This window comes from Camelus bactrianus, chromosome 19 (assembly GCF_048773025.1).
Source record: "Camelus bactrianus isolate YW-2024 breed Bactrian camel chromosome 19, ASM4877302v1, whole genome shotgun sequence".
In the NCBI taxonomy this organism is placed as follows: Eukaryota; Metazoa; Chordata; class Mammalia; order Artiodactyla; family Camelidae; genus Camelus; species Camelus bactrianus.
The window spans coordinates 38,756,831-38,769,329 of NC_133557.1; the positions used below are offsets into that span (position 1 = coordinate 38,756,831).

Here is a 12,499-nt window from a genome sequence, read left to right on the forward strand (position 1 = left end):
GGAATATATATGTATAACTGAATCACTATGCTGTACACCAGAAATTTATAGATTGTAAATCAACTGTATTTCAATAAATAAAACAATTTAAAAGCCCTGCCTTAAATTGCCCTTTTCTTGCCATTTGCTGAATGTTCCAGGGAAATTGCCAGGAAAGGGAACTCTAAGGCCTGTGCTCTGAAAACGAGATGCCTTGCAGATCTACAGTCTCATTAATTAGGTCAATGTTAATAGTTTCTGCAGGACTGCAAGGGATTTACTCCATAAGACCTCCAGCCACTTACTTACTTGTCATCCCAAGGATACGCCACAATTGCAAGCACTCAGAAGGAATGACAGAAATCAAGCAGCATCACTATTGTCTGGGCATCAGAGAGCAAGGCGGGCTGATGGCCTCCTGCCATTTGCTACATTCTTTGAGGATGCAGGAGGATGAGAGAGGGAGGAAGCCTGTGTATGCTTGTGTATGCTTTGCTCCTGTTAATCTGTCTCGCATCAGTTTAATTCTTAGGTCCATTCACAGAGACTAGAAGGGTAGAAGGAAGTTTTTCCCTTCCTACAAGGTGTCCTTGAATTTCCGAGGGTCTGGTTAAGTTGCAGATTTTATAAATGCTGGAGAGTGTATGGAGAAAAGGGAACCCTCCTACACTGCTGGTGGGAATGCAGTTTGGTGCAGCCACTGTGGAAAACAGTATGGACAAAAAACTAAAAATAGACTCACCATATGATCCAGCAGTTCCACTCCTGGGTATATATCCAGAGGGAACGTAATTCGAAAAGACACCTGCACCCCAATGTTCATAGTAGCACTATTTACAATAGCTAAGACATGGGAACAGCCTAAATGTCCATCAACAGATGACTGGATAAAGAAGAAGTGGTATATTTATACAATGGAATACTACACAGCCATAAAAAAGAGAAAATAATGCCATTTGAAGCAACATGGATGGACCTAGATATCGTCATTCTAAGTGAAGTAAGCCAGAGAGAGAAAGAAAAATACCATATATCACTCATATTTGGAATCTAAAAAAAAAAAAAGGCACTATGAACTTACCTATAAAACAAAAACAGACTTGCAGACATAGTAAACAATCTCATGGTTAACGGGGGAAGGGGGTGGGAGGGGATAAATTTGGGAGTTTGAGATTTACAAATGTTAGCCACTATATATAAAAATAATTTTTTAAAAAATGTTTCTTTTGTATAGCATAGGGAACTATGTTCAATATCTTGTAATAACCTTTTATGAAAATGAATATATGTATGTATATGCATGCCTGGGACATTGTGCAGTACACCAGAAATTGACACATTCTAACTGACTGTACTTCAATTTAAAAACAAAGATGCAGATTTTGATTCAGAAGGTCTGCAGTGGGCCCTGAGATTCTGCATTCTAACCAGCTCCCAGGTGAGGTCCTCACTCCGCTGCCAGCCCAGGAACAGCATTTTGCATTCCCAGAGCCTAGGTGGTGTTTAAAGTTTCTGCAAGTGCTTTTGTTCTTTTCATGCAGATAAGCCCCCCCGGAGATTTAACTCAACTGACCATCTCAGAACTCATGGGTGAGACCCGTCCTGTGCGTGGGAGATGATCTGGGCCAGGAGATACCCTGCAGCCAGAAGCCCAGTGCCTGGCAGGTGAGGCTGGATGCCTGAGGCCAGACAGATGGGGGATTTGGGCAGACTGAGGGCACAGTGGGGGTGCTGGAGGGGTGATGGGGTGTCTGGAAGTGGGGGCCAGCAAGTAAGAAGCAGATAGAAAGAGGCAGGATAAATGCCTCTTACCTTAAAATTGTGCCAAGGGCCCTGGATGAGGCCTGAAAACTTTGTATGGGACAGAACAAGAGAAACAGATGGGTTTGAGTTTGGGGAGCTTTTTTTGGAGGGGTACCATTTTACTTGACTAAACTCCATTAGAGTTTGGCAAAAGGATTCATCCTAAATGACAGTCGGCATGGCTGGAACACAGCTCTGGGATCCAAGGCTCCACTTTGCCCCTTCATGTTTGTAGGGTGACCAGACCCCAAAAAGCTGAGAAGCAAATCCCATTCCCGACCCCCACCTCCCAGACATTCTATACCTCAAGGTGAGATTATTTTAAAAAAAATTTTTTTTGAACTCAGAAATTGTGAATTTTGGAGGGGGGTGTAGTATAGGCATTTTAATTACATGTAAACAAACAAAAGCACAAGACTACATTGAAAGAATTACATTAGTAATACACAACCAAAGCCGATTTCCAGTTAAATGTAGAAAAACTTGTGGGTCTCTTAGGATCACCAAACCCATTTCCCCTCACCAGATTTCCTAACACACATCATCCTTCACTGGGGGAATTGGCACAGGAAGAAGAAATTTGAAGATGGAATAGAAGTAGAGAAAACAACTCACAGACTTTTTTTTTTTTACTTTATCTTTTGACTTGAAGCTTGAATAATACCCTGTGACAGCACAGAATAAGGGTAAACTATTCCATCACAAATATTTCATAAAGCGCCCCACCACAACTTATTTAAAATTTTAAATATTTAAAATTTAATTTAACTTTAAAATTGTTTTCTTAAAATTTAAATTTAAAATTATTTAAAACTTAGGAAAGGTAAATTGTTCATTTAGAAGGTAAAATTCTTCAACTGAAATAATTTGTAAGACATTATTTAGACAGATTAAATTTAGTGGCATTGTTCAAAAAAGAGCTCTTTTTCTCCCTCAAAAACTTCACATCCCAAAGGCATCAAATATTAAAAGTAACAACAATCCTAGCATATTCCTTGATGACACAGCCCCTTTGAGTACATTATAACATTCCAACTGGCCAAGAGACAAAAAAGTAGAGAATACTGTATCCACAGAAAAGAACTATGGCCTACCAGGTTTATACAGGTATCCAAAGAACTGGGAAGAATTACTGTTTAGACATAACTACAAATGAACCATCTTCCAGGGAAGATTCTCTAGGCTGAAAAATAATTCTCTACTTTCATGCACCCACTTGAGTCAAACGTCACCCTGCTCCAGGCACTGGGAAGGCCAGACAAAGAGACCCCTCCCCCCTTCTCGTTGTCCCCTCCCCCCAGCCCAGCCCGCACCTTTACCTGTGGTCTCCAGCCCCAAGCCCCAGCCCTCCTGTGAGATAATAAACCCTTGAAATAAAACTCAGAAATTAGGGACATTATTTTTTTCATTGTTTTTGCTTTTTTCTTTATTTTTGGTGTTTCCTTTCTATCTGTCCATTTGTCTAACTTCTTACTCGCAGAAGAAATCAACATCCTGGAAAAGAAAAAAGCAAGAAAAGATTGAACCGAGCATGCAGGGCCAGAAAACAGATGTAGATTCTTTTTTTTAAATCATACGTCAATCATAATCAAAGGGAAATTGAGATTTAAAATAAGCAAAGGTTGAACCCAAAAGAGTATGACTTAAGTATCACTTTAAGTCAAAAACTACTTAAAATGAAGGTTCACAAATACACTTTTAATTGATGGTTATTTGATACATTCAAGGTCAATGTTAAGATGCCATGACAAGTGGGTCACACTTCTGTAGGTTGGACAATGTCTGAAAGTTGTTTCACACAGTAGTTAGCTCCCGGAGAACTGCTTCAAAACAACCACCTTGCCAAGTAGCTCAAAGGTGATCTTTCATTTCTCTGTAGGTTGAGAAGACCCCACAGCATTAGGATGAGTATAATTTATTTTATTTTACATAAGTAGAGTCTATCTTCCACAAAAATTAGGCATGAGAAAGTTTTCCAGAATGTTTTGATTTTATTTAATGCAGGTGCTAATATTTTTCCCAGCCCAAGTCAGTAAGTGTACCCATCAGTAAGTCAGTTAATACTACTTTGGTTTCTTTCTTTGTGGCATGGAGTCCTTTCCATGATAACTTGCGTCGAAAACAAAAGGGGGTTGGTAGATAAAGTTCACTAATCTTTCAACGTTGACAGTAGGTATAAATCTTCCCCCTGCTAACTAAAACTTGGCGCTTGTCATCTGCCTCTATAAGGATTGTATCACGTTGGCACTTGCCATTTAACTCTGCTTGGATTAAATCACGAGCCACTGAAGCTGCTGACCTCCAACACTCCCTGAAAGGAGCTCAGGATGGAGATCAGGAATGGGGCGCTCTGTGTTCTGGGAAAACTGGCTGAGCAGATCTTCAGATAGTCAGATATTTTCAGGAGAAGAACTTACGGACCCAAGTCTTGCACCTCCTCATATCTAGAAAAGCACCAACGTCATTAACGGTGACCAGCAGCAAGCCTCTCTCTAAACGTGTGCTTGACTGCATGTACCCTCTTCAGTGAAATCATATATAATACTGAGTTTTCCCCCTGCCTCTTTGGAACAGTTTCTCAGAACTTTCTGGGATGCTGTCTCCTGGGCAACAGTCCTCATTTTGCCCCAAATAAAACTTAACTTTCACATTGTGTGATTTATTTCAGTCGACACCCCAAATCTCAGAGATGCCACCACTGGAAGTGGGGGGGGGGCTTTGCTTGATGCATCTTGTAAATTGCATGACGCATTTCTAACATCCTCCTACATCTACATCACCCCAAGATCTGAGTCCTTCTCTGGTCCCCAGAGATGCTTACCGTGGTGGGGACTTCCTTGGTGGCTTCCTGGTACACATGTTGCTCCTGGACCAAGTTGCGGGGGAAATAACCCACAGTTCCCATCTCGTCCTCCTGCTGATCGCCATACACCTGAGTGCCCAGAAGTGTAACAGAAAGCTGATGTGAGTCTTCCAGAAACACTCAGGCATCCTCTCTGCTGTCCATGAGAACTGGGTAACCGCCAATGCCTTGCTTTCAGGCTGGATTCTGGGGGAGCTCAGACCCAAATTTGAAGTTCACTTAACGGCAACTAAGTCAGCCCACAGAAATTGTGCATCATGTCTTCTGTGGCCTCTCTGACTAGTCTAACCATTCAACCATTCCTTTACTGTATGCAGTCCTGTGAGCTGCCTGAAATCTTTTTTGGAACCCATAAAAAAAAAGTCTGTACCTTTTTTTTTTCTAAGTGAATAGACACTGTTATTTCAAAAGACTTTCAAAGGACTGTTTCAGTTTTTAAAAATTCAAATGAACAGATACCTGAATGAATTTAATATTTCATTCTTCATGACAAGAATCTATCTGTGGGGCTGCAGTTGAGGACAGAAAATCAGTCCTTCTTCATCCTTCCCCAGGGCCCACCCCTGCATATTTTAACAAAAGAAAGCAGATTCTTTGGAATCAAAGAGGGTGCTAAAGTTTCCTTAAAAATATTGAAACGTAGACTGACTGCCAGCACACATGCCTTTTACTTGGCAAATCCACTCGAATATTTTTGAATGAGGTTCAGACTCTTAGGGATATTCAAGCCCCCATGTGTTTGACTAGTTTTTCTTGCCAAGACATCAAATCAACCTACATTTGGTTTTGTTATGAAATTTTCTTTGTTTCCTCAAAATGCAATAAAAAGCAAATACACACAAATTTTCGCACTTGCCTCCACAACCGCTGCATTGTTCTTAATGGCTAGTTTTAAACATTAAACGGCACAGAAGATAGGAAATAGGGGAAAAATTAAGAGCAACATATGTCAAGCTGTGTATATATTTTTAATTATCTTGTCTTACACTGCCAGCCCAAAATTCTCCAGCTTCATTTTCTTTTACCAGCTTTGAGTAAACATAGATCCGCTGCCCTTTTTTGACATTAATGAATCTACAGTCCGGGGCATTGTAATCTTCCTGAGCTCTGGCCAGAGAAATAGTATCTGGAAGAAAAATACATTGAAATAAATATCTAGAAGAGAAAAGTATTGGCTCCTGGATTTTATAACAGTAAAAAGGCAAAGCATATTAGAGCAGTAGGTTATCAGTGGGACTAATGCCTCCCAGCTCAGGTTCAATTCCAGGAGAGTAAGATAAGGTATTAAAGCTGCATCCATCAGAATCTTAGCCAAGTAAATTCTTCATTGTGATACACAAAAGGCACAGACCAGGAGAAATGATGCTAATCTCATACACATTAGAGAAGATTCAGCTCAAAGTACAATCAGATTCTATGCTCTTAGTGGACATTTCTTCCAATTATTTAATAGAAAGGTAATGAAAGGCATAAAAATGTCCTTACAGACACACTCGTCGTCTGCACACAGCTTCTTGGAGGCAAGTCTGTCCATAAATATCCCGTGCACGGCACACACCGCCACAAGCCCTGGGAGGAAGAGTAACCACTGTCTTGCCATCTTCCTTTTTTGCTGTGTTTGCTTTCGCCCTTTGAGTGGAAGTGGAGGCTGACTTCGCTGCTTCCTGTCTTTTATGTGAAAGCCAGACATCTGGGTGAGTCCCCGGCCAATGGGGAGGTGACTACCACTCCTCTGCTTTCATAACAGCTACTGGACCCCATGGGCTATTTAGCATCTGATTTTCCAAAGAAAATCTTTGGACTTTTTTGTGTCTCTTTTACACATAAATGGTATCTCAAATGGTCCACCATTGCTAAAGTCACTTTAGCTGTAATTTATTGCATCAGGAAGACGTTGCTGAAAGAACTCTGAGAATTTTAAGTCATTTAAAAATATTTTTTAATTGAAGTATTGTCAGTTTACAGTGTTGTGTCAATTTCTGAGGTACAGCATAATAGTTCAGTCATATGTATACATACATATATTCATTTTCATATTCTTTTTCATTATCGATTACTACAAGGTATTGAATATAGTTCACTGTGCTATACAGAAGAAACTTATTGTTTATCTATTTTATATGTAGTAGTTAATATTTGCAAATCTTGAGCTTCCAATTTATTCCTTCCCACCCACTTCCCCCAACCCTGGTAACCGTAAGTTTGTTTACTGTGTCTGTGAGTCTTTTTCTGTTTTGTAGGTAAGTTCATTAGTGTCTTCTTTTTCCTTTGTTTAGAGTCCACATATGAATGATATCATATGGTATTTTTCTTTCTCTTTCTGGCTTACTTCACTTAGAATGACAATCTCCAGGTCCATCCATGTTGCCGTAAATGGCATTATTTAGTCTTTTTTATGGCTGAGTAGTATTCCATTGTATAAATGCACGAATGCTTCTTTATCTAGTCATCTGTTGATGGACATTAAAAAATTTTTCTTTTTAGTTCAACCCTCATATTCTTTCAACTTGTGAGCAAAGATACACTAACTGTAGGAGTCTGGTGAAAATGTGAGTTCTATATCCTTAATACAAATAATTTTGATTTAAACATTTAATGAACATCTGGGTCTACATAACAGAGAAGTAAAGGATGCTCACGTTTACAAATCACTTAAGATAGGATTCTTAGGAGTCGCGTCTGTCCTGGGCAGACAAGAACTGTCACACACTAGCTCTTGTCATATCCAGACCCTACTAATGGGGAAAGGAAGTGGTGGGTGGGTTGGGAAAAAGTGGAACAGGATTTTTTCTGCCTCCTCTCTCTGAGACTTCTGAAATTCAGTCTCAAAATGCTCATGGCTCACAGAGAAGGGGGTAAATCAGGAGGCTGGTGTTCCTCCCGGGGCCCCCATGCCCACCTTGCCTGCTTCCTGGCCTCTTTCCAGTGGAAAGAGGGGCCCTGCTACAAGCCAGCAATGTTCAAGGGCTCATACTGGCTCCAGCTAGTGAGCAATACTCACTGAGCACCTGCTATGTGGCAGGCCCTGTTCTAGAAACTAGAAATACAGCAGTGAATTGTAAAAGGCCCTGGCCCCAAGGGTTTACTTTCTACTGGGACAAGGAGACAGTAAGCTGCTGCTTGTTATAGGGGCTTTGGGGCTGCTTCTCCCTCATTAGGGGCCCCCATTATTTCTAGCATAGAGGCCCTGTCAGGATACACTGCCCAACATGCCGGATGATAAGGTTTTAGAGGAGAACCCTCTCCAGCCTCCCCCAAGTTGTGATCACCTCAAAAAATGAGGGAGGACTTTTCTACGTACAAAATAGGGGCGAAACAGTTTTCCAAGGGATAAACTGGTGAAGCAAAATGCACCTATAGTATGATTTAAATAGTTCGATGGTTTTGGGGTGTGTGTGCAGGTAGTAAGGCTGTGCTGTCTGGGTGTGTGTGGTGTGGGGGCTGTGGGGGGGTTATTTTCAGAGAGGCTTTTCTCCACAGCTGGCTCTGATTTGGAACCTTGTTTAATTCATTATCTTCATTACAGGCAAGGAAGCTGAGGCCCAGCCCAGGCCAGAGACGCCTTTCTTAACCGCCCCACCTAAAGGTCACCCAGCAGGACTGTGGTCCTGGGCTGTTCCCACGCACCCTGACAACTTAGAATTGGAGTTTTAAGTCCTTTACTTCCTGTTTCACTCCAAGGGAAGGGTGAGTTAGAAATCACTTTTGCAAGCAGAATGCCAGTACATTTGTCCTTCCTGTAATCTAGGAGCCTAAGAGGGTCTCTCAGAAAATGACGGTGTTGATTAATCTTCTGAATCCTGATCAGGCCGCTGTGTCACGGACTTCCGGTCTCCAGCCAGCATAAACACAGGAGAGTTAAAAGACAATTGCCATTTAAGAGGCAATTTCAGAAATGGGGACTGCGCCAACTCAGATGGCCATACGGCAGGCAGGCCCCCCAGAGCACAACGGAACCCTGAATGAAGCCACATGTTGTCATGACAACTTAGCCAACTAAGCTGATGCTAACACAAGGCCATTATGGGCCATTTGAAGGTGGAGAATTAAGAAAAGAGATTCCCAGCCTTCTGAGCGCTTCCTGGGCCGGCCTGGGATGTCTTTGTGTTCTGCAGTGGGGCAGAGACTGGGTGGAGACCAGAGGCCTTTTTGTAAAACTTTGTTTACAAGTAGGAATTCAAACTGACAGGGAAGGGAGGGCAGAGCTCAGTGAAGAGTGCATGCTTAGCATGCACAAAGTCCTGGGTTCAGTCCCCAGTACTGCCATTGAAATAAATAAGTGGACACCTCATTGCCTCCCCTCCCCCAAAGAAAGAAAAGGCTTAACAATAACTCAGCAAGCTGTCGTGCCTGGCGGGACACTCCGGTCACCGCACACTGGGGGGTTCAGAGAAGGGCTCTGTCCTGAGCTTGCTTACCTCCTTCCTCTGGATTTTCAGACGAATTCTCGGAGCCTTTAATCCCCAAAGACCTTTTTTTTTTCTTTAGTTCCTAAATGAGCTTCTCGGTCTGGAGTTCTTAAAATGGAAGCCATGGCTCTGGCAGGGTCCAAAAATGGGCTTGGCCCAGTCTACAGGCGGGAAGCAGCCTCCTCACCCTGATGTACAAGGCCTTGTGTGATCTGGCCCCTCTGAAGTCACCTTCTGTCACTCTCCCTCACTGGCTCTGTTCCCACCACACCAGCCACTCCATCTTTTGAAACTTCGCAGTGCATCTCAGACTCAGGCCCTCCGGGTTTATTGCCTGGGATACTGTTCTTCCGGACTCTGGTCTTCAGGTCTCCAGTCAAGATGTCTCCACCGACAGACCAGTTAGAGCCACTCCCTCACTCCTCCAACATAATCGGTCCATCACGTGACCATTACGTGGTACCCTGTTCTGATGCCCTATCTGACGTGCCTTGTTTAACTTGGTGGTGGTTTGTCCCGACCCCACAATGAAAACTCCACAAAGTGGGGGCTGTCTCTGTCTTGTCCGTCACTCTCTCACTAGCACCCAGAAAAATACTCGGGCTCATCAGTGGCTACCTATTGAATGAACACGAGCCCCCTGAAATCGTATGCTTCGGTGTGTACGGGCACATATGTGTATTTTATTTTCTGGGGAAAGTCCCTAGGTTTTATCAGATTTAAAAAGAAATTCAAGGGGGGAGGGTATAGCTCAAGTGGTAGAGTGCGTGTTTAGCATGCATGAGGTCCCGGGTTCAATTCTCATTACCTCCTCTAAAAGGTAAATAAACCTAATTACCCCCCCCCAAATTTAACTTTTTTAATTAGGAAAATAAAAAGCAATTCATAGCACCCTTCAAATTAAGACTCATTGCCTCAGGTAGGTGCTTAGCATGCACAAGGCCCTGAGTTCAATCCCCAGTACCTCCATTAAAAAAAAAAAGACTCGTTGACTAAATGATTAGGGCAGACATGCTGGGGTCTTGCCACTGAAGTATGGCTCCCAGACCAGCAACTTTAGCATCACTTTACAGAAATAAAGCCTCTCAGACCGCACCCTAAACCTGCTAAATCGGAATCTACTTTTTAACAAGATGCACAAGTGATTCATATGAATATCAAAGCTTGAAAAAAGTGCTGCTTGAGAGCAAACCAGATACAGAAAAGTTTTGAGCCAGGACTTCACGTTTGCCATCAGGTCTTTTCTGTACATTTCCCGTTAAACACTCAAACAGAAAACACTTCAAAACTTAAACATGGAGACGTGGGCCCCTCACAGCAGCTCTCACTTTGACACTATCTTCTGTTCGTCAGCAGACGGCCTTTGGACACTACAGTTGGAACTAATAGTCTAATCATTATAACCTACTTCATAAAGGCAGAAATCTGCTTTGTTAGCTCTTAATGTCGACTCAACGTTGCGATCACTCGGGGAGCTTAAGAAATACCGACGACTGGGTCTCACCCCTAGAGATGGGATTTAATTGATATGGGGTAGATTAGGCCTGGGTATCTGAAAATATTTCCCAGATGATTCCAACACGCAGCCAAAGCTGAAGGTTAAATTCAGAGCTGAGAACATCTCCACTAGATGGATAGAAACTTCTACTCTCTCCATACACTCCGCCCAGCTCCCACTCCTACAGATGAGTAAGGCAGGGATGCTCAGAAGATCCTAGTTCGATGGAATCTTCTTCAGACTGCAGCTAGTAGATACACTGGGATTGATGGAGAAAAGAGTTACAAGGAGAGGGAGAGGCCAGAATAACCTTGTGCTGTGGGTCTGCAATCAGAGATGTTGCTGTAAATTCATCATTTTTAATGTAATAGTACAGAAATACCCATAGATAAAGAGATATGATATCACTATATAAAATTAAGATCATGAAAGGTGAGGACAGGCTGAGGACCTGACAGGAGACTGAAGAGACATGACAACTACACTCAGCACAGGATTCTGGATTGGATTCCTGGGTCACCAGCAAATTGGATTAATGTTATCTCCTGATGGTGCTGGTCATCTAGAAGTCACGTGGAAGAGGGGTCTTATACCAAGGAATCCACACTCAAGCATTAAGGGGTAACAAGCAACCAGGTCAACACACTCTCAAATGGTTCTGTTGGGTCTCAGGGGGGCTTCCCTAAAATAAGCCACAATGGCATATTGATTCTTTTGAATGAAGGTTACTTAAGAAACTGCCAATGAAAGAAAGCAGGAAATACATCTCTCATGTGAAAGGAGCACCCCCGCATCTGGAGGTAGAACAGATCGGAAATTCAGTCAAGAAGCCTGTATAAACAAAACTTGTTGCTTCTTTAATTTACTACCTTAGGGCCAAACTGTTTGGCTGCGTCACTAATTGAGTTTCCCAAACCCAGGTTCCTTTGCCAGGTCACTTCACCTTTACTTTCTCTCTCTGTAAAACATATAAAAGCTGCCTGCTTTGGCCACTATAAACGTAGGTCCCATTTCTATGACACCTCTGTGCACACAAATTAAAATGTGTTTTTCTCCTGTTACTCTGCTTTGTGTCAAATTTATTATTAGTCCAGTCACAAGAACTCAAGAGAGGTAGAGGGAGAAATTTCCCCCACCACTGACAGTTCAAAAAGGTTTACGGGAGCTCTATTTTGGCCACTTTTATACAAACTGGAGATTTTATCAAAAAGCTTTCAGAAGTAATCAGTTGTCACTCCGCTCGAAATCTTCTAACAGAACCTATGTCCACAGACTTGTCTGTGAATGTTCAGGCCACTTTATTCATAATAGACCCAGACTGGAAAGAACCCAAAGGCCCACCCACTGGCAGAAAACTGCTGATGCACACAGCAGAGATGACCCTCAAAAGCTTTCTAGACAGGGCACAACGGGGTGACACAGAGCAGGCCAGTGGTGGCTGAGGGTCGGGGGCACAAGGGAGCCCTTGCTTTTGAGGGGTGACAGGATGCTCTGTCTTGGCCATGACACAACTGTACACAATTGCCAAAACTCATCAAATTGAACTCTAACTGGGGAATGTCATTACATGTAAGTAACTCGATTTTAAAAATCCTGTAACAGTTCTCCAGTTCAGAGTAAGCAAGCCCAGAAAAAGGGCCTCCATGACCCCCTCCCATCTCCGCCTCCCACCCTCCCACCCCAGCCACTGTGACCTGCTTCCTCCCAGACCGCCACTCAAAGCGGGGCCACATTCCTGTTCTGAGACGAGCTAAGGACGGCCGCTGACGGCGAGCAGCAGTTGGCACTGCTGTTGGCACACAAGAGCACGGCCCTTCTCCTGGCAGCTCGCTGTCAATATGCCTTACGGACGCGCAGGAATTGGACAAGCATGTCACAGTTATCTACAGGAGTCAGCCTCTGCATGCCACAAAGTTTAAGAAATAAAAATTCTTCTTTTTCGTCCTT

At 42.8% G+C, this 12,499-nt stretch overlaps 1 protein-coding gene across 1 annotated transcript; it reads right to left on the reverse strand.

The window, feature by feature from the left end:
* Positions 1–3,119: 3,119 nt before the first annotated feature.
* OTOR (otoraplin) lies at positions 3,120–6,273 on the reverse strand. The gene is made up of 4 exons (XM_010972897.2): positions 6,131–6,273; positions 5,632–5,771; positions 4,604–4,714; positions 3,120–3,276 (listed from the first exon to the last, which is right to left on the reverse strand). Exons 1-4 carry the CDS (start codon positions 6,243–6,245, stop codon positions 3,253–3,255), a joined length of 390 nt encoding a protein of 129 aa, XP_010971199.1. The 5' UTR covers positions 6,246–6,273; the 3' UTR covers positions 3,120–3,252.
* Positions 6,274–12,499: the final 6,226 nt, after the last annotated feature.